This window comes from Carex rostrata, chromosome 12, assembly GCF_964058835.1.
Source record: "Carex rostrata chromosome 12, lpCarRost1.2, whole genome shotgun sequence".
Classification (NCBI taxonomy): Eukaryota; Viridiplantae; Streptophyta; class Magnoliopsida; order Poales; family Cyperaceae; genus Carex; species Carex rostrata.
Window position 1 is genome coordinate 2,354,132 of NC_135929.1, and position 20,258 is coordinate 2,374,389.

General features: G+C 34.1%; 4 protein-coding genes across 10 annotated transcripts; all 4 read left to right on the forward strand.

The window, feature by feature from the left end:
* The first annotated feature begins 617 nt into the window (after window positions 1-617).
* Window positions 618-4,944, forward strand: LOC144562597 (calcineurin B-like protein 9). 5 transcript variants are annotated; one of them, XM_078311790.1, is made up of 9 exons: window positions 621-741; window positions 825-1,032; window positions 1,412-1,494; window positions 2,991-3,050; window positions 3,193-3,301; window positions 3,383-3,435; window positions 3,579-3,659; window positions 3,752-3,864; window positions 4,323-4,944. In XM_078311790.1, exons 1-9 carry the CDS (start codon window positions 715-717, stop codon window positions 4,375-4,377), a joined length of 789 nt encoding a protein of 262 aa, XP_078167916.1. In that variant the 5' UTR covers window positions 621-714; the 3' UTR covers window positions 4,378-4,944. The 5 variants fall into 5 exon arrangements, with proteins under 5 accessions (XP_078167920.1, XP_078167918.1, XP_078167916.1 ...); XM_078311791.1 differs by having other exon boundaries at window positions 691-741; window positions 840-1,032; XM_078311794.1 differs by lacking the exon at window positions 3,579-3,659 and having other exon boundaries at window positions 618-741.
* A 1,450-nt stretch (window positions 4,945-6,394) lies between these two features.
* LOC144562599 (calcineurin B-like protein 9) lies at window positions 6,395-10,652 on the forward strand. Of its 3 annotated transcripts, none has more exons than XM_078311795.1 (9): window positions 6,395-6,551; window positions 6,634-6,841; window positions 7,221-7,303; window positions 8,787-8,846; window positions 8,990-9,098; window positions 9,180-9,232; window positions 9,376-9,456; window positions 9,549-9,661; window positions 10,109-10,652. In XM_078311795.1, the coding sequence occupies exons 1-9, from the start codon at window positions 6,525-6,527 to the stop codon at window positions 10,161-10,163; spliced, it is 789 nt and encodes a 262-aa protein (XP_078167921.1). In that variant the 5' UTR covers window positions 6,395-6,524; the 3' UTR covers window positions 10,164-10,652. The 3 variants fall into 3 exon arrangements, with proteins under 3 accessions (XP_078167921.1, XP_078167923.1, XP_078167922.1); XM_078311796.1 differs by having other exon boundaries at window positions 6,495-6,551; window positions 6,646-6,841; XM_078311797.1 differs by lacking the exon at window positions 8,787-8,846.
* Window positions 10,653-11,733: 1,081 nt separating this feature from the next.
* LOC144562607 (uncharacterized) lies at window positions 11,734-15,668 on the forward strand. Its single transcript, XM_078311809.1, has 2 exons — window positions 11,734-11,952; window positions 15,043-15,668. Exons 1-2 carry the CDS (start codon window positions 11,808-11,810, stop codon window positions 15,327-15,329), a joined length of 432 nt encoding a protein of 143 aa, XP_078167935.1. The 5' UTR covers window positions 11,734-11,807; the 3' UTR covers window positions 15,330-15,668.
* A 1,134-nt stretch (window positions 15,669-16,802) lies between these two features.
* LOC144563722 (GATA transcription factor 15-like) lies at window positions 16,803-18,121 on the forward strand. Its single transcript, XM_078313214.1, has 3 exons — window positions 16,803-17,050; window positions 17,143-17,319; window positions 17,597-18,121. Exons 1-3 carry the CDS (start codon window positions 16,940-16,942, stop codon window positions 17,894-17,896), a joined length of 588 nt encoding a protein of 195 aa, XP_078169340.1. The 5' UTR covers window positions 16,803-16,939; the 3' UTR covers window positions 17,897-18,121.
* The last annotated feature ends 2,137 nt before the right edge of the window (window positions 18,122-20,258 follow it).

Sequence of the window (20,258 nt, forward strand, 5' to 3'; positions counted from 1 at the left end):
AAATTTAGAACAAAACTCTCTCAAATTAATTTTTACTTTATTTAATATTTTGAAATTAATCAATAGAGTTAAAAGAGTAGTATTTCTCAATATTTCTTTGGAATCGATATCTCAACTACTACAAAGATTAAGTTGTACGCTTGCAATCGACTGTTTTTTGAGTATTAAATTTAAAAATTTAAAGAGTATAAAAGTCAACTCAAAACCCTATTCACGAAGATATTAAAATTTACATTCTTCATATGCTTGGTTCTCTAATCTATCCTATCTAGGAGACTAGGAAGCACGAATAATTAAATGATCGTGAATTTTATATTTTCTAATGGCATTCGCAACCAAACAGTTATAAAACTAGAAGCAAAGCAAAGGACGGGAAGACGGAAGCATATCCTCTGCGGAGTTGTATGGAGCTTTTAATCTTGTCCGTTGGTTTTGAATCGAGCGGGTAAAAAAAAAGTAAGGCAAATTTTGAGAATTTTTTCAATTCGCACAAGATCTAATCTGGTCCGCTCGATTCAAAACGAACAGATCAGATTTTAATCTGTGCACAGCTCCGCAGAGGATACGATTCTCGGGCAGACGGGGGATGGAACTTGGAAGGGGAAAGCGAGTTCGGGTCGAACTCGGCGGCGAACAAAAACCCGTATCCAGAATTCCAGATATAAGAGAGCACGGAGCGCGGAGAGAGAGGGAACCGAGGTTTGAAATAAAAACATGGACCAGGGCTCCTCCAGTCGCATCGTAAGTTCTCTCTCGAATTGCCCGCCTAATCTACTAATAACCCAATCAAGATATAAATCCTTTTCCACTTCTTTCTGATTTAGATTCGATATGAGGAGAGATCGGAATCGAGCTCTCTCTCCGCTGGAGAAAGGCTCTGTGCGTGTTTTTTACCATGCATACTAATATTGGAGGCCATTGTTTTCGCCGTGGCTGAATGCTTCGACCACCACCCGTCGCCTCTCGTCGGAGGGTCCAGTGGCAAGATGTCGTACCGCGATTTTGTGCGCCTCTCAGATGAATCTGGCTGCTGTAGTTTTTATATACTTTATTTTAGACATTATTATTTCTGCATGTGTTTTGGTCTGGAATTTAAATCAGTATAATGAGAACCAGGGCATATAACCTATTAATTATAACTGTTTTTAATTGGAAAATGATAAAATGAAGAGAAGATCGGAAATGCGAGGTCTAGAATCAACCAACTCTACAACCGTTACCTCTGTCTTGTGGTTTGTTTCTAATAGGATCTGCATGTTTTGGCCCAATTTATTTTTAGTGAAAGTTTGAATCACGAAATGAAAATCAGTCAGTTCTATTATTCTCTCCAATTTTTCCCTATAACTCAAAGATTCACACTGGTATTGATTGTTGCCAACTCATTTCATTTCTGGGGTTGCCCTTTGAGAAGTTTCGGTAAATGAGGTGGAGGCATTGTATGAGCTATACAAGAGGATTAGCTGTTCCATAATTGATGACGGGCTTATTCACAAGGTACCCAAGATTTCCTTTCTTATTTGTTAATAAGCTTTATCTTTTCTATTTCTACCATGAGTATGGTCAAAATATACCATGTTTTGTGTTGCAATCATGTTCCACATTCTTATCTCCATTTTGAAAGTCCAAACAGTCCGAACCGCTCAACATGATCTTCATATTAAAATGTGCTTGGAGAACGAATTTTATATTTTTTTTGAATTCTTTTACTATTTTTTTAGATAGGAACAAAATCATTGTCTTCAGATTCTGGACCAGCCAAAACAATGATTTTGTACCTATCTAAACAAATAGTAAAAAAATTTCAAAAAATATAAAATTTGGTCTCCAAGCACACTTTAATATGGAGATCATGTTGAGCGGTTTGGATCAATTGTTCGGACTTCGAAAACAGAGATAAGGATGTGGAGCATGATTGGAGCACAAAACCAAGGGTGCATTTTAACCCTACTCTTCTTCAATTTTTGTATAATTATGCAGTGGTGTAGATTTTTTAGCTTTTTTCAATTGTGACTTACAAACAATTATGGGGTTCATTCTTCATATTGAGTGCATATCTTGGAAAGATAGTACTAAGTAGTAAGAAGTATATGACTTAGTTGACCATAAGGTAGAACATATTAATGTTAAATAATAATTAGTAAATCATTTTAGGGTGCTTGTATAAATCATGGGCAAGCAAGGTTTGATGTAAAGATACAGGAAGGTACAGAGGGATTTATGGAAAGTACATTAATTTGTTGCACTTCAATTTAAAGCACAGTGATATTTAATATTTACAAGCATTCTGTTACAAAAAAAAATGGTTAAGATAATGGAGATTGTTTCTTCGAAGCTACTCTTAAAAAAATCATGTTCCTAGCCTGTTGCGCCAATAAAGTAAATAATATTTTGGTTTTAAGATGGATCTAGATTTGATCAATGTGCATAATGAAGTCAACCTAGATGTCAATTCCTCTGTATCAATAAACTATGACCAATAATTGTTTTGCTTGGTTGTTTGTTGTATTAGGTTTTGATGGATTTGTTTTAGACCAATCATCCTTATCAACATCAAAAACATTAGCATAATACAATAATAGTAATAATGGTACTCTGCAGCAGGTGCAGTAATAATACTATATTAATAGTAGTAATAATAGTAATAACAATAGTAATAATAGTAACAACAATAATTGTAATAGTAATAGCAATATTAATAGTTAATTGTAATTAATAATATTTTTTTGAGGAAAGATTGTAAGTAATAATATTACTCATAGTCCCAATTAGTTAACAATAATACTATAATAGCAATAATCTATTATAATTATCAGAACAGCAACAACAATGATAATTATTGTTGTTAATGTTGTTGTCATTGTTGTTGTTGTTCTTGGTAGTTAATACATTGTTCTGGTTAATATTACGATTTCCATCATTATAATCAGTGAGCATCTTGTTGTTGTTATTGTTATTGGTGTTATTCTAATAAAATCATTATTTTTTGCTAGGAAGAGCTTCAAAAGGCATTGTTTCTGACACCTAGTGGAGAGAACCTTTTTCTTGACAGAGTATGTAAAAGTTGCACTGTTTTTGTGCTCTAAGAAAATTGTTGATTACATGTTAAAGCATTGACTCTAACGTATTCATGGAATTTCTCTTCTAAATTATGTCTAGTTTTGCTATTTTAATTCAAACCTGTCACTTATGCAGGTGTTTGATCTTTTCGATGAGAAGAGAAATGGGGTCATAGAGTTTGACGATTTTATCCATGCACTCACTGTGTTCCATCCTTTTGCACCATTGGATGATAAAATCAACTGTAAGCAAAATGTCCTTGACTCCAAATTTGAATTCAGAATTATAGAGGAGCTAACCATTGATGTACTATTTTCTTTCACAGTTGCATTTAGACTATATGATTTGAGGCAGACCGGGTTCATTGAACGCGAGGAGGTCAGTTCTTATTATTTGTTATACTTACTATTGTAGTTGCATGAGGTTTAGACCATTAGATCAGTGGTTTGAGAATTGGTCCATAATATATCCGCTTTATTTTATTTTCAATTTTCCTTTTGCAATGTGTTTTATATTGTAAGGTTGAGCAAATGGTGGTTGCTATCCTGTCCGAATCAGACATGAGACTGACTGACGACCTTGTAGGCGCTATAATAGACAAGGCAAGCATTATGAATTTATGCACCACTTATATTCTTCTATTGTAATGATATTTTGTTTGAAATGATGGAACTTCTTTTTGAACTTTATACAGACATTTGAAGATGCTGATGCTGATAGAGATGGCAAAATAAACAGAGAAGATTGGAAGGAGTTTGTGTTTCGGCACCCAACTCTATTAAAAAATATGACTTTACCATACCTCAGGTATGATTTTATTCTTTTTCCTAAGGGCGTGCTCCAATTGAAGGTACGCGGAGGGAAGGGAGGAGGAAAACACTGTGCGGAGGGGAAGAGATTGCCAGACCGTATCTGACCGACGGTCCTCCCCTGCTCCAGAAAGAGAGAATTGAAGAGGTAGCGGAGGGTAGGTGGTACTATGCGGAGGGGAAGAGAGGAGACTGCTGTGCTTTCTTTTGGCCAGATCTGTACCCCCGATTTGGGTTGTAAAAAACACTGTTCGGAGGGTAGGTTACCTCCGTCTCCCCTTCCTTCCCTTCCCTTTAATGAGGTGTTACCCTCCGCGTTCTGGAGCACAGCCTAATTCTCATGTTACTTTACCTTTTTTGTATTAGTATTTCTGGTACGATGCAACTGATACCGAAAAAAACTTGTTTGTGTTCCAACAATAAAAAAGAATCTGACATATTGCCGTGACATTGCAGGAACATTACAACTGCATTTCCTAGCTTTGTTTTTAACACAGTGGTCGAAGACTGAAAGTACTGGAGAGCTGAAGTACAAGTCGGTGCTTTAAAACAGTTCACCTCTTTATGTATTAAACAGATAGATCAATGGTCAGCGGTGAAGTGGGTACTGGGACTTTGTTTCGCCCACATAGAGCTTCATTTGTGTTGAAGGGGAGAACAAAGCATTGTTATTCAAAGAACAGAAAATCTGATAATCAGGCACTGAGTTCTTTCCATGATCTCCGACAAAAGGCAACTAGTGCTGGTGTTGCAGAAATCTCTAGCTTTTTTTCCTCGTCTCTCATCAGCTGTCGTTCTCGGCAATGCCTCCACTAAACGACAAAAGATAGTACTGCAAACAAACAAAATGCTTTTGCAATACTACCCCACGGGCCCACGTAGTTTCATTTGTTATCCGCGCAATAATTAACTTTTTTAAGGACGACTCATTTTATTGTATTGAATAATTGTAACTTGTAAGTAGGAGTGGCAAAAAAAAATTAAAAAAAATTGTAGTTCGAGATTCAATTTGAATTTAATTTGAGTTTAATTCTATTCAAAATTAGTTCGTTTTAAAACAAATTAAATCAGTTCGATTCGAATATTAGTCAAATCAAACTCAAACTTGATATAATTCATTCGAAATTAATTCGCGAAATATTTAGGTTCGAATCTTAAATAATACAACTAATAAATTCAACAATTCATCTTTAATAATGCAGGAATCAAACTTATATAATAGCTCAAAATTGTTAATATAATGATATCTTTTAATAGAAAATGTTTCAGCAGCGTAACAAATTTAACAATGGAATAAGTTTCATTTGATTAGGTCCATGCCGTGATTTTAATCAATCTATTAGCGTAAAAGGTAATTAAATCTTAAACTGGCTCATAATCTATTAGTGTGAATTCGTGAAAGGTAAAAGGAAATCGTGTGAATTTTGTTCTGCGAGAATAAAACTAATGCATAAACTACCGGTATAACTAGGGCTGCCAAAAAAATTTGTAGTTTGTAATTCGATTGACTTCGATTCAAAAAAATTGCAGTTAGCAATTAATTCGATTCGAAATTAGTTCAATTCGAAACAAATTAAACCAATTCGATTCGAATCTTATTCAAACTCAAACTCAAACTTAGATAAGTTCAATTCGGTTTAATTCGTTTACAGCCCTACTTGTAAGTGCATCCAATTCTCATAGTCGTATATAAGATATGTTTGTTATTAATTTTGAGACAATTTAGAATTTAATTTGTCATTCCTCATAAAATTATTAACACTACATTTTTATAAGTTCTACTAAATGTATCATAAAAGTTAAGTGTACAACACAGCCACATGTATCACATAAAAGTTAATTGCAGAGCTACGTACATAGTTATCGCATAAAAGTTAATTGTTACAGCCTCTTCTTTTTTGAATATTGAACTCAATTATTAGAAATTTAGAACAAAACTCTTTCAAATCAACTTTTACTTTCTTTAATATTCTGAAATTAATCAATAGAGTTAAAAGAGTAGTATTTCTCAATATTTCTTTGGGATCGATACCTCAAGTACTACAAAGATTAAGTTGTGCGCTTGCAATCAACTGTTCTTTGAGTATTAAATTTAAAAATTTAAAAATTTTAAATTAAAAAATTTAAAGAGTATAAAAGTCAACTCAAAACCTATTCACGAAGATATTAAAATTTACATTCTTCATATTTTTAGTTCTCTAATCTATCCTATCTAGGAGACTAGGAAGCACGAATAATTAAATGATCGTGAATTTTATATTTTCTAATGGCATTCGCAACCAAACAGTTATAAAACTAGAAGCAAAGCAAAGGACGGGAAGACGGAAGCGTATACTATGTGGAGCTGTGTGGAGCTTTCAATCTGGTCCGTTCGTTTTGAATCGAGCGGACAATAAAAAAGTAAGGCAAATTTTGAGAATTTTTTTAATTCGGATAAGATCTAATCTGGTTCGATCGATTCAAAACGAACAGATCAGATTAAAATATGTGCACAGCTCCGCAGAGGATACGATTCTCGGGCAGACGGGGGATGGAACTTGGAAGGGGAAAGCGAGTTCGGGTCGAACTCGGCGGCGAACAAAAACCCGTATCCAGAATTCCAGATATAAGAGAGAACGGAGCGCGGAGAGAGAGGGGACCGAGGTTTGAAATAAAAAAATGGACCAGGGCTCCTCCGGTCGCATCGTAAGTTCTCTCTCGAATTGCCCGCCTAATCTACTAATAACCCAATCAAGATATAAATCCTTCTCCACTTTTTCTGATTTAGATTCGATATGAGCAGAGATCGGAATCGAGCTCTCTCTCCGCTGGAGAAAGGCTCTGTGCGGTTTTTTTACCATGCATACTAATATTGGAGGCGATTGTTTTCGCCGTGGCTGAATGCTTCGACCACCGCCCGTGGCCTCTCGTCGGAGGGTCCAGTGGCAAGATGTCGTACCGCGATTTTGTGCGCCTCTCAGATGAATCTAGCTGCTGTAGTTTTTATATACTTTATTTTAGACATTATTATTTCTGCATGTGTTTTGGTCTGGAATTTAAATCAGTATAATGAGAACCAGGGCATATAACCTATTAATTAGAACCGTTTTTAATTGGAAAATGATAAAATGAAGAGAAGATCGGAAATGTGAGGTCTAGATTCAACCAACTCTACAACCGTTACCTCTGTCTTGTGGTTTGTTTCTAATCGGATCTGCATGTTTTGGCCCAATTTATTTTTAGTGAAAGTTTGAATCACGAAATGAAAATCAGTCAGTTCTATTATTCTCTCCAATTTTTCCCTATAACTCAAAGATTCACACTGGTATTGATTGTTGCCAACTCATTTCATTTCTGGGGTTGCCCTTTGAGAAGTTTCAGTAAATGAGGTGGAGGCATTGTATGAGCTATACAAGAAGATTAGCTGTTCCATAATTGATGACGGGTTTATTCACAAGGTACACAAGATTTCCTTTCTTATTTGTTAATAAGCTTTATCTTTTCTATTTCTACCATGAGTATGGTCAAAATACACCATGTTTTGTGTTGCAATCATGTTCCACATTCTTATCTCCATTTTGAAAGTCCAAACAGTCAATCCGACCCGCCCAACATGATCTTCATATTAAAATGTGCTTGGAGAACGAATTTTATATTTTTTTGAATTCTTTTACTATTTTTTTAGATAGGAACAAAATCATTGTCTTCAGATTCTGGACCAGCCAAAACAGTGATTTTGTACCTATCTAAACAAATAGTAAAAAAATTTCAAAAAATATAAAATTTGGTCTCCAAGCACACTTTAATATGGAGATCATGTTGAGCGGTTTGGATCAATTGTTCGGACTTCGAAAACAGTGATAAGGATGTGGAGCATGATTGGAGGACAAAACCAAGGGTGCATTTTAACCCTACTCTTCTTCAATTTTTGTATAATTATGCAGTGGTATAGATTTTTTTAGCTTTTTTCAATTGTGACTTACAAACAATTATGGGGTTCATTCTTCATATTGAGTGCATATCTTGGAAAGATAGTACTAAGTAGTAAGAAGTATACGACTTAGTTGACCATAAGGTAGAATATATTAATGTTAAATAATAATTAGTAAATCATTTTAGGGTGCTTGTATAAATCACGGGCAAGCAAGGTTTGATGTAAAGATACAGGAAGGAACAGAGGGATTTATGGAAAGTACATTAATTTGTTGCACTTCAATTTAAAGCACAGTGATATTTAATATTTACAAGCATTCTGTTACAAAAAAAAAATGGTTAAGATAATGGAGATTATTTCTTCGAAGCTACTCTTAAAAAAAATCATGTTCCTAGCCTGTTGTGCCAATAAAGTAATAATATTTTGGTTTTAAGATGGATCTAGACTTGATCAATGTGCATAATGAAGTCAAACCTAGATGTCAATTCCTCTGCATCAATAAACTATGTGACCAATAATTGTTTTGCTTGGTTGTTTGTTGTATTAGGTTTTGATGCATTTGTTTTAGACCAATCATCCTTATCAACATCAAAAACATTGGCATCATACAATAATAGTAATAATGGTACTCTGCAGCAGGTGCAGTAATAATACTATATTAATAGTAGTAATAATAGTAATAACAATAATTGTAATAGTAATAGCAATATTAATAGTTAATTGTAATTAATAATATTTTTTTGAGGAAAGATTGTAAATAATAATATTACTCATAGTCCCAATTAGTTAACAATAATACTATAATAGCAATAATCTATTATAATTATCAGAACAACAGCAACAATGATAATTATTGTTGTTAATGTTTTTGTCATTGTTGTTGTTGTTCTTGGTAGTTAATACATTGTTCTGGTTAATATTACAATTTCCATCATTATAATCAGTGAGCATCTTGGTGTTGTTATTGTTATTGGTGTTATTCTAATAAAATCATTATTTTTTGCTAGGAAGAGCTTCAAAAGGCATTGTTTCTGACACCTAGTGGAGAAAACCTTTTTCTTGACAGAGTATGTAAAAGTTGCACTGTTTTTGTGCTCTTAAGAAAATTGTTGATTACATGTTAAAGCATTGACTCTAACGTATTCATGGAATTTCTCTTCTAAATTATGTATAGTTTTGCTATTTTAATTCAAACCTGTCACTTATGCAGGTGTTTGATCTTTTCGATGAGAAGAGAAATGGGGTCATAGAGTTTGACGAATTTATCCATGCACTCACTGTGTTCCATCCTTTGGCACCATTGGATGATAAAATCAACTGTAAGCACAATGTCCTTGACTCCAAATTTGAATTCAGAATTATAGAGGAGCTAACCATTGATGTACTATTTTCTTTCACAGTTGCATTTAGACTATATGATTTGAGGCAGACTGGGTTCATTGAACGCGAGGAGGTCGGTTCTTATTGTTTGTTATACTTTCTATTGTAGTTGCATGAGGTTTAGACCATTAGATCAGTGGTTTGAGAATTGGTCCATAATATATCCGCTTTATTTTATTTTCAATTTTCCTTTTGCAATGTGTTTTATGTTGTAAGGTTGAGCAAATGGTGGTTGCTATCCTGTCCGAATCAGACATGAAACTGACTGACGACCTTGTAGGCGCTATAATAGACAAGGCAAGCATTATGAATTTATGCACCATTTATATTCTACTATTATAATGATATTTTGTTTGAAATGATGGAACTTCTTTTTGAACTTTATACAGACATTTGAAGATGCTGATGCTGATAGAGATGGCAAAATAAACAGAGAAGATTGGAAGGAGTTTGTGTTTCGGCACCCAACTCTATTAAAAAATATGACTTTACCATACCTCAGGTATGATTTTATTCTTTTTCCTAAGGGCGTGCTCCAATTGAAGGTACGCGGAGGGAAGGGAGGAGGAAAGCACTGTGCGGAGGGGAAGAGATTGCCAGACCGTATCTGACTGACGATCCTCCCCTGCTCCAGAAAGAGAGAATTGAAGAGGTAGCAGAGGGCAGGCGGTATATCCGGAGGGGAAGAGAGGAGACTGCTGTGCTTTCTTTTGGCCAGATCTGTACCCCGATTTGGGGTGTAAAAAACACTGTTCGGAGACCTCCGTCTCCCTTCCTTCCCTTCCCTTTAATGAGGTGTTACCCTCCGCGTTCTGGAGCACAGCCTAATTCTCATGTTACTTTACCTTTTTTGTATCAGTATTTCTGGTACGATGCAACTGGTACCGAAAAAAACTTGTTTGTGTTCCAACAATAAAAAAGAATCTGACATATTGCCGTGACATTGCAGGGACATTACAACTGTATTTCCTAGCTTTGTTTTTAACACAGTGGTCGAAGACTGAAAGTAGTGGAGAGCTGAAGTACAAGTCGGTGCTTTAAAACAGTTCACCTCTTTATCTATTAAACAGATAGATCAATGGTCAGCGGTGAAGTGGGTACTGGGACTTTGTTTTGCCCACATAGAGCTTCATTTGTGTTGAAGGGGAGAACAAAGCATTGTTATTCAGAGAACAGAAAAATCTGACAATCAGGCACTGAGTTCTTTCCATGATCTCCGACAAAAGGCAACTAGTGCTGGTGTTGCAGAAATCTCTAGCTTTTTTTCCTTTATATTTATTTGACTACTGACGGGATCCAGAGAAACAGCGGAAGTCTACTTTGTCCAATTAGTATTTTTATTTTTATTTTTGTGGAGGCCTATTCAAAATGTACATAGTTGGGGCCCATTTTTCTATTAATTTATCATTCCGAATTTAGTTTGTATTTTTTAATGTAAATATATCATGCCATGATTGTCATCTGATTATAGACCGGGCTTAATTTGTTTTTCTTTTTAAATTTCCCTTCTTTTAGAGAATAATTTTCTATGTTTATGGTTTCATTACTGCAATGAACAGATAGCTTAGAGATCTATTTGCAAAAATAATTTCAAGTAATTGAATCTCATTGTTATTGATATCTCTATATGAGTGCATTTGGTCTGGATCGCCAATATATTGTTTCTATTTAAGTGCTGCATATATTTCTGGAACCAATGGCCTCAGGTACAATAGAGGTACTCAAATGTAAGAGCAATCTTTGAACTTCTGGATCGAATCAACAGATCGAACATAGGTAGTCTACTGACATTAATATTTGTGGTTTGCTTACTACTTGAACTTGTTGAAGAGGTGGAAGAACACCTGAAGAATTCACTCATAGATGAAGCATTAAGCATGCTGCTTTTGGGATAAGTAATTACTCGCAATCAAGGCAATGTGAACTATGTCAATGTTTAAATGAGTTATTTTCAACCGTGGTATACCGTTCAAGTCGAGAATGTAATTTCATGCATTATCCACTAGGAACGTGCATTGCCACTTTGCCACTTTGCCACTTTGCCACGACAGTTTTCTTCAATAGTTGCTCTACCTGTTTGGTTGGCTGAGTTCAATATAAATATTATAATTTTTTAATAAATTTTGTATTACTTATAACTTTAGATAATGTTGATAATTAATAGAAATATCAAATATAATTTGTTAAAAAAAAAACGTAATGTGGAATAGTTTTTGTTATAGTTATCTATTTGCAATATTTTTTATTTTTTTTTAGCTTTTTCGCAATGATCGATAATCACTGTTTAGAATCTTAGCTTAGCTGTGATTGAACAGAATAGAATAAAACTTTAATTCGGTTTAAACCTAATTGGACACCCCAGTCGATCTGGTACATTTCCATACTAAAATAAAGAAACAAATTTCTGTCCAAGCCATGGTTCTCAGGCTGGGTTCTATTGTTACAGATTTCCTGATACATTTATGTGAAAAACCGAATACCTTGCCCCGTAACTTACACCAGATAGAGAACTCACGGGACCGCCTGTCAGTGACTTGTTACAAAATGGTAACAGAAAACATGTAACAGAGGATTTGGTTAGATTCCTAAAATGTAAACCCCCTTCTCAGGAAGTAAACAAAACACTCCCCGCTCTCCTCTCCCAAAAAATGGCCTCTCAACCCACCGTCGCGCCTCCGACTCCAACTCCGCAGCCGCCACCTCCACCTCCACCTCAACCTCCGTCATCGGCCAAACAAGGGTTCCTCCGCCGGATCTTTCCTCTTCTTATCCTCACCAATTTGGCTGTCGGAGGTGCTCACCTTTTTTTTTTTTTTCAATTTGAATTTCTTTTTAGTTATGTACCGTCCCGTGATCTTTCTGAGATTTATAATTGAAATGCTCTAGATTTTTTTTTTAATCCTCTTTATGTTTGTTTGCGTCTCTATTTTATCGGATCAAAGCTTACCACAGAAGTACAGCATAACCCTGCAAAACCTCAAAGTGTAATATGTACCCCAAAGAAAGGTTGGTTTAGGCACTTTTAGGGGAACTTGTTTCTCTTTAGTGTTGCAATATATTGATACGGATTCTTTTTTTCATTTTTCTAGGTTAGTGCGATGTTTTGAGGTTTTAAGGGTTATTTAAAATTATTTCGAGAAAAAAGGAACAAGCTAATATTACAGCTACCGTTAATCTGCAAGGGTGCATTGTTTGGTAGAATGCTATATATGTCTAGGGCATGTGACAAGCAAATTTAGCTTGCTTAGATGCTCAAGGAAAGGGATGTGACAAGCAAATATAGCTTAGTTAGATGCTTAAGGAAAGGGATGTGGCATCCATATTTATTTGACAACCACAACAACCAGCAATACAGTTATCAAAATGAAAATTGTAAAGTTGTAGATATGTTCTCTGCAGTTTTAATAGGCTGTGTGTTAAACTTGATACAAGTTGGAAGTCATTTATCCATTGATCAAGTGCCTATTCGACTTAACCGTTAAAATTTTAAACCACTCGATGTATTATCAACTTGTTTTCAAATTGCATCAAATTTACCACACAATTTATCTTTAAACTATAGATAAGATGTTTGTAATTTTTTGTTGTTGGGATAATTGTTTGATTAGTTTTTCATGGTTGTCAAATAAGTATGTTGTCAGTATAACATATCACGATGCCTTAAATAGGTTGGAATGTTGTTTAGTGAGGTGGATGATAAATTGATAACCATGATTTATACATTTGTTTGATATTTTCACCTGATGCCTAGTACCCTTCTTTGAGTTGCATAGTTTATAAGTTAATTAGCATTCAAAACGTCTTTAGATGGTATGTCTAATGGGATTAGGGATCTGTTCTGCTTTGGAACTTGAAAAGAGTACTTCTATTATATGTTTGACCTGTCATGTTAACTTCATATCTGAAAATATTTCAGAAGGTAGTACTAGACATGTATGTGCTTAATTATTAGGAAATATGCTTATAAATATATAGAATTTGAAAGGATACCTAATCTTTAACGTGCATCATGTCAAAGTGGTGTTATTCTATATATAAACTTATTATTACAAGAGTTGATTTCACCTGAAGGAATTTTGATTTTTTACTTGATGAAGAACAACACTAACTGAAAAGCAGAACGCTCTTTTTTTTTTTTAGAAGAAGAATTATTTTCTTTAAAAAAAATGCTGACACCTTCAAGAATTGCAAATTTTACAAAATTGGAACAGCCTAGGCTTGTGATGAACTGGGATGTAAACCAACCTATTTGGGTAGGTTTTACTAAAAAATAAGCCCACCCTAAATATATTGGGTTGACAATTTTTGAAGCCAACTCAATCCAGGGTATATTGGAAGCATTGTAAATTTGTAACAAAGCTGCTACAATTTTTGTATACCAATTACCACTTGAGTTCGAATTAGATTAATATTAATTAAACAATTTTTTTTTTTTGTAAATAAGAATAGAGTCCACGAGAATCAGTTGTTTTGGTTGAAGCAATCCATCTACTAAGCAAGCAAACCACTAATTCATAATGTACAGTGATGCAAATAGAATGAAATACAATCCAACAAAACAAAAGGTTAGTTGAGAAATTATCTCATAATGATAGTTCCTAAGATCAAAATTTAAAAGCAAACATCTCATAAAAACCAGAGTTCCTTATTGAAAAGAATCACATTACAAAGGTACATTGTTTCCCGTTACCATTTTATTATGAAATAAGTGAGACAAGTATGCAAAATGAGCTTATGGTATATAGTGTTAAATGCTGCTTGAGTTGGGTTAAGACAAGTTTTATGTTTAGTGAGGCAGAGTAAATTTGAGTCTTTTTGGACCATATTCAATCCAAAAGAATTCTAGCCCAGTCTTGGACATCATTCCGAAGTATTTCTGGCTTTTACTCTGTTGGAACTCGAGCCTGTTTAATATAATTTTCTGTTGTTTCTCTTCTCTCTTTTCAAGCTTGGAAGTTTAAAGAGTTTTATTTGTTGCCTCCCCTTTCCCTTCCTCTTCCACACCTTGGAGCCTGAAACCATTAACTAATATCTCCGATTCAAGGGTAGGATCAGACATTGCCTATTATTTTTTTTATCGAGTTCATTAAGGTTTACATGATTTCTGTTATGCAATGAAATAGTTTAATAAGATAGAGAACATGATGTGTCTTACAGTCTTACCAAATTCTAATTCCACTTTCAAGGACATAGAACTATAGTAATATAATATTGAGATTTCTCCATTAAGCAAATAGAAAGTTGGAGAATACAAAAATTAATAGTGTAATTTCTTTTGACTCTTGTCTGGTCATATATTTTTGGAACAGATGTTTTGTCAACTAGACAAAGGGTGATTTAGAGATCTTGAAGCAGATAGCATAAATATTGTATGAAAAGTAATAAGGAAGTGATCTCTCTCACTTCTCCCCTCTTGGATTTGCTTTTACGGGTTAATGGAGAAATTAAGCAGAAAGTGACATGAGAATCTTGAAGATGAATAGGAGAAAGTCAAGTTATTTTAGATCTAAAAGCTAAAAATAATTTAAAAAAAGCAGATAACAAGCTTTTAATAAATGGGATATTGGGTTATCTCGAGCGTTTGTATCTAGAACTGCAAAAGAAAGATAGAGTATTGGGTTTAAAGTAAGGTTTAATAAATGGAATAATTCAGTTGTTTTTTGAGTGTATATATTTTTTATTGGCTGAAGCTGTGTTAAAGGATTATGTTCCTTTATAGTTAATTATATAAACTTCAGTTGTTTTTCTGTCAAAATAATATTCTTAATTTTTAAAGGATTAACCTTTTAGCCTACAAGTCACCTATGATTAAGCCAACTCTTTGTAATATTTGGAATCTGTTTGTCTGATACTCTTGTTTATATAATCTTGGTTATTTTGCAGTTTATGTTCTTACAAGAACCAGTCAGAAAGATAAGAAAAAAGAAGAGTCCACCACTGAAATCAAAGCACCTGAAAAGAAGCCACCTGAAATTGCTCCTGCTCCTGCTCCACTTCCTGTGAAGGAACTTCCACCAATCCCACCAGAGGAGCAGCTCCAGCTCTTTAAGTGGATCTTACAAGAGAAGAGAAAGGTCAAGACCCGTGACCCGGTAGAGAAAAAGAAAATTGATGAAGAGAAGGCCCTTCTCAAGGAGATCATCCGGTCAGGATCTCTTCCTTCCTTGTGAGGGCAATTTGGGAAATTGGTCATACTTCTTGTGATCTTTGTTCTCTTTTGATTTAATAATCATTGTATTGATGCAGTATATTATATTCAGTAGGAACCTTTATGTTTAAGCTGGTAAAGCCTGTCATTTGTTTCTGATTTCTGTAACTTTCATGCTGTTGGAAGGGTACAGCTCCAGCGAGTGTTAGATTTGGTACTGGTGTATGGTATGTTACACTTTGGGGGCTATTGCTGTATCATGAAGTTGGTAAGACTTGACTCATTACTCCAGTTTTCAAAGGGAGTTAAGTGCTATGGATTTGTACAACTTCTGAAATTCATTTGAAGTTTTTTTTTTTGGGGTTAAATTGCTGCTGTTAATCTGTTAAAGAAAATTATACTTCAATATGATTTTGCATTACTATTGGCAACGGTTTTGTCTATAAGAGAGTGTCAACGTTGCGTGTTGTTTTTCCACAATTTTGAGATTAAATCTGCATACATAAATTTTTAGCTAGTCATGCACACTTGCCTACATGGAAACAAAAACATTTAAAGTCCTCAGCGAGCATAAAATGCTTGGATGGCGCAGATAGATCTACAGTCACTGAATTGATATTCTATGTTGCAGATTTTATGGAACAGTTTCTATACAAATCACCAATGAATAGGTAGACCTGCACCTGCATGACTAACAGAAAATTGTGGGACCCATCCGGCAGTAACTTGTAACACCAAGTATGCTAGAGAATCTGAACTCGACAGTTACTGCATCTACACATGCATATACTATCAACAATTTTCAGATTAACAAAGATTTGGGATAAAACAATAGATAGTGAAATTTGACATATAGGAATAGGACTATCCATGTGGAGCTTTTCTGGCCTTTTGCTCTCTCTAAACTTTTGGATTTTCCCATGTCAGGTCCCTTTCGTATCTCCCCTCTCTACTTTTCCCTGAATTATGTTATTTCAATTCCCTTCATTTTGTTATCTTCAAGTTAGTAAAAACATTTGTTGAGTATACATTATCTAGAGCTATGAAAAATGTATTGCTTATCTGCTGAGATGATAAACAGTTGATTTAACAGAATATCGAGTTAGAAACACCAATAGAGACAAATTATCTTTCTGAAAAGAATTTCGTTCAGGGATTGTTGCAAAGACGAAAACGGTCTGGCCTGTGGAACAATAAAAAAGGGCATATGTACTGATTGAGTTGTTTTTTTGCGGAAGCTTTTATTTTATTTATTCTGATATAAATTCTATATACCAGCAAAACATGCAGTTCATTTTACCAAAATCACCTCACTGTTATTCACACATCTTATAGGTCTTTCTAATCATCTGAGTTTGTTTTCATGAAATGATATTACTTTTCTTCATAGGTACTTAATTTTAAAAATTAAGGGCAAAGTGGAAAGAAAACAAAATTGGTCATTTTCTCTGTAATTTGGCCTATAAATAAGCCAGTTGAGCTACCTTCTACCTTTTGTGGAGACCCATCAGTTGAATTCGTTGTACGACTTGCTATTCTATCCTCTAGTGTCTATATCCATTACTTTGTTTTTCCTTGCACTCTCTCTCTCTCTATGTTTTTTTGTATGCCCCTCTCTCTCTCCATCTCTCTATGAATCAAGCTTTGCAAGACCGGCATGTACCAGTTCCTCCACTTGACGATGACCAATACCGGCCATACCCCATGCCTCCTTACCTGCTTAATTCACTTAAAGATCAAAAGGTAGCACCACGCAGAGCTCTACTTGAATCAATTTGAAAGAACTTATTGATGTATCTGTTTCCTTCGATTTAACTGTTCTTTTATTCTGATAGCATGATATGATGCAATATTGCATGGAGAATACAACAGTTTCTGATCAGAGCACATCTGTCCAACAAAAACCAAACAAGGCAGTTAGTTCAAGATCTACTAGCAATGTCATAAGAGTGTGTTCAAATTGTAATACAACTACAACTCCCTTGTGGCGAAGCGGACCTTGCGGCCCGAAGGTATCATTCATTATTACAAGTTGTTTATTGCTTTTATTGATTTAATTATCTTATATATTTTAGTTGAAGTAATTCTTGTTAATTTCCTGTAATTCCTACATTGGGGGTTTAAAGGGACAATAAGCCAGCACATATTTCAGATCCGAAAGGTAGATACTAGATGCAAAGGAACGCTAGAAGATATATCAAAGGCACTTTGGTGGTCTTTTGAAACCAAAACCTCAACATTAGAGCAAAGAGAATTCTTTTTTAAAACATACTTTGAATTTCTGTGCAGTCATTGTGCAATGCATGTGGTATAAGGCAGAGGAAGGCAAGGCGAGCTGCACTAATGGCAATGGAGGCTGTGAAAGGTGGCACAATTCTACCAATTAAACCCAAAATTCAAGTGAAGAAAGAGAGAAAAAACAAGGATCATACACTCCCATACAAGAAACGCTACAAATTTCTTTCGCCTGTTGTAGCTCAGAGGAAATCTACAGCTAAGAGTTTGATCCTTTGTCAAGAATTTCCAAAGGAAGAGACAGATGCTGCGACACTGCTCATGGGTTTATCTTGCGGTGTTCTTCGTGGTTGAGAACCTAGCTACATTATCCTTGTTTTAGCTTTCCGTGTTACCTTTTCCTTCCCTTTTTTTTTTATGCGGTCACGGCACTTGAATAAAACTACGCCGCGATACTGGCTAGTGCCGAGTTTGCATGAGTGCCTTTTTCTGAAAGAGAGGAAGGAAAATAGATAATGTTTCTATCATTAGTCATTGCTAATTTTTGAATAAAAATGAGCTATATATCTTTGACCCGTATCTGTACTTAATTAATTACTTATTACCATAGTGAGTTTCTTCAGGTCATTTAAATGTTAAACTTGTTATAATCATTTTTTTAGAATTTGAGTGTCTAATATCAGGATGTGCGTTTCGACTATTCTTTTTAACAGTGATAGTTGTCAAATAAATGGAAAGTATAAACTGTTATAACCAAGGTTCTAAATAGCGATTATAGCGGCATAGCTGGGAGACCAAAAAAAAAAGCTATTGCGAATGGCGTAGCTATAGCGGAAGCTATCACACATAGCGATTTTCCCTTTTCAAACTTTATATTCTATATTTCTACTAATTATCAACATAATCAATATTAGAGAATTGATGTAACAACTAAATGACAACTAATCTAAGTCTATACTTTTTATCAATTACGCAAATAAGAATGAAAAAAATCTAAAAAATAACATTATTTAATAGTTTATACTTCATGGTATTACATATTATAATAGACAAAGAGCAATTAATTTTATAAGGTAAATGAAGTCAATATACATATTTAAACATTTTATAATTATAATAATAATCAAAATCAGCTTTTAATTAAAACGAACGATAATAATTTTACAAACGAATACTATAAAAAGAGTAATCAAAATGAATAATTAGTATTTGAATATTTTTCGATATAGAATGATAGAATAAATCACAAATAAAAATAGAAGCATATAGTTTGGTTTAGTATACTTATCGTAGAAGACCATGTAGCATTAGAAATAAGAATAGAAGTACAGAAGTCCATATAAATTGCAAAAAAAAAAACCATGTAGCATAGCGGTAGCTATAGCGGGTCTCATATAGCGGTAATAGCGGTCAGCTATTATAGCTATAGCGGTCGTAGCTGAGTTAGCGCAATTTTATCTCATAGCTTAGCGTTTATGGTCCGGAAAAGCTATAGCGCCGCTATAGCTAGCTATTTAGAAGCCTGGTTATAACTGAACGTAGTTGTGCATGCAAGAATTGAGATATCTGCTTCAAAATCAGAACAAATTAAGAATATAAACAGAAGTAAATAATAAGTGTTCCTAAAAAATTAACGCACACATATATAAATTAAAGAAAATTTTGAAACAATATATGAGCATAGTTGAGATGCATTAATGAGAGAACTGAAGTCATTATCCACTTGTTCGCAAATAAGCAAGCTTGCACCAATTCCTTAGCCGTAATCCTATTGTGTGGCTGGAGTTGAAGATAACATTTCCATTAATCTAGAAATATATAGATGAGATCTGTATATCACAGCTTGACAAAGAGAGAAGGATTTCCCCTATCGGAAATTTAGGGCTATTTTTCTTTGAGATGTCCTTTTCTTGTTTTCTCTGTATGAGACATGTGGTGCACTGTTATATAATAATATAAGAAAATGGATTCATGCCTAGAGAACAAACTGAATTTAATGAAGAGATTGGTTGAATTTGGATGGACGTGATAAAAAAAGGAATTCTTGTTTTTTAACTTTAGTTTGGATTTTCTGGGATTGACCATATTTAATTCTATACCGAGTGGGGCAAATTTGTGTGTTTTACAATTAATGGGTCATGTTAATAATTGCTAATATATGGCCCAATTTCAACTAAAATTTCATTTTCTATAATTAATGGGCTATGTAACCAATCCTGTGAATAAGTTGAATTTAAGAGAAACATACTTAAATGGCACTTTGAATATTCAATATCTAAATATTTTGTGGATAAAAATATTGTATGGTTTTACATTTTAATAATCTTTATCTGAATAGTAAATATATACTATATATTTTAATATATATTATAAAAAAATATATTATTTACTATTATAATTAAATAAATATTATGAACTTCAATGTTTTGTAATATTTTTTTATATTATTTTATATTATTTTAATAAATATGTAATATGATTCGAATCTGTATCCATATGTAATAGATATAGATATGATTTTACCTTTCACCCAGTGGTATGGGTCCGGATCCCCTAAAGTAACTCAACTTTTGGGTTTTGAATCGAAACCGTTCGATTTGAATCCGTCGCTCGAGATCACATCGGAATTCGGATTTTTGGCTCGAGATGCGTGCACTCCACTTCAGATAGATTATACGGATTCGAATCGGACGGTGCAAATCTAAAATCCAACTTT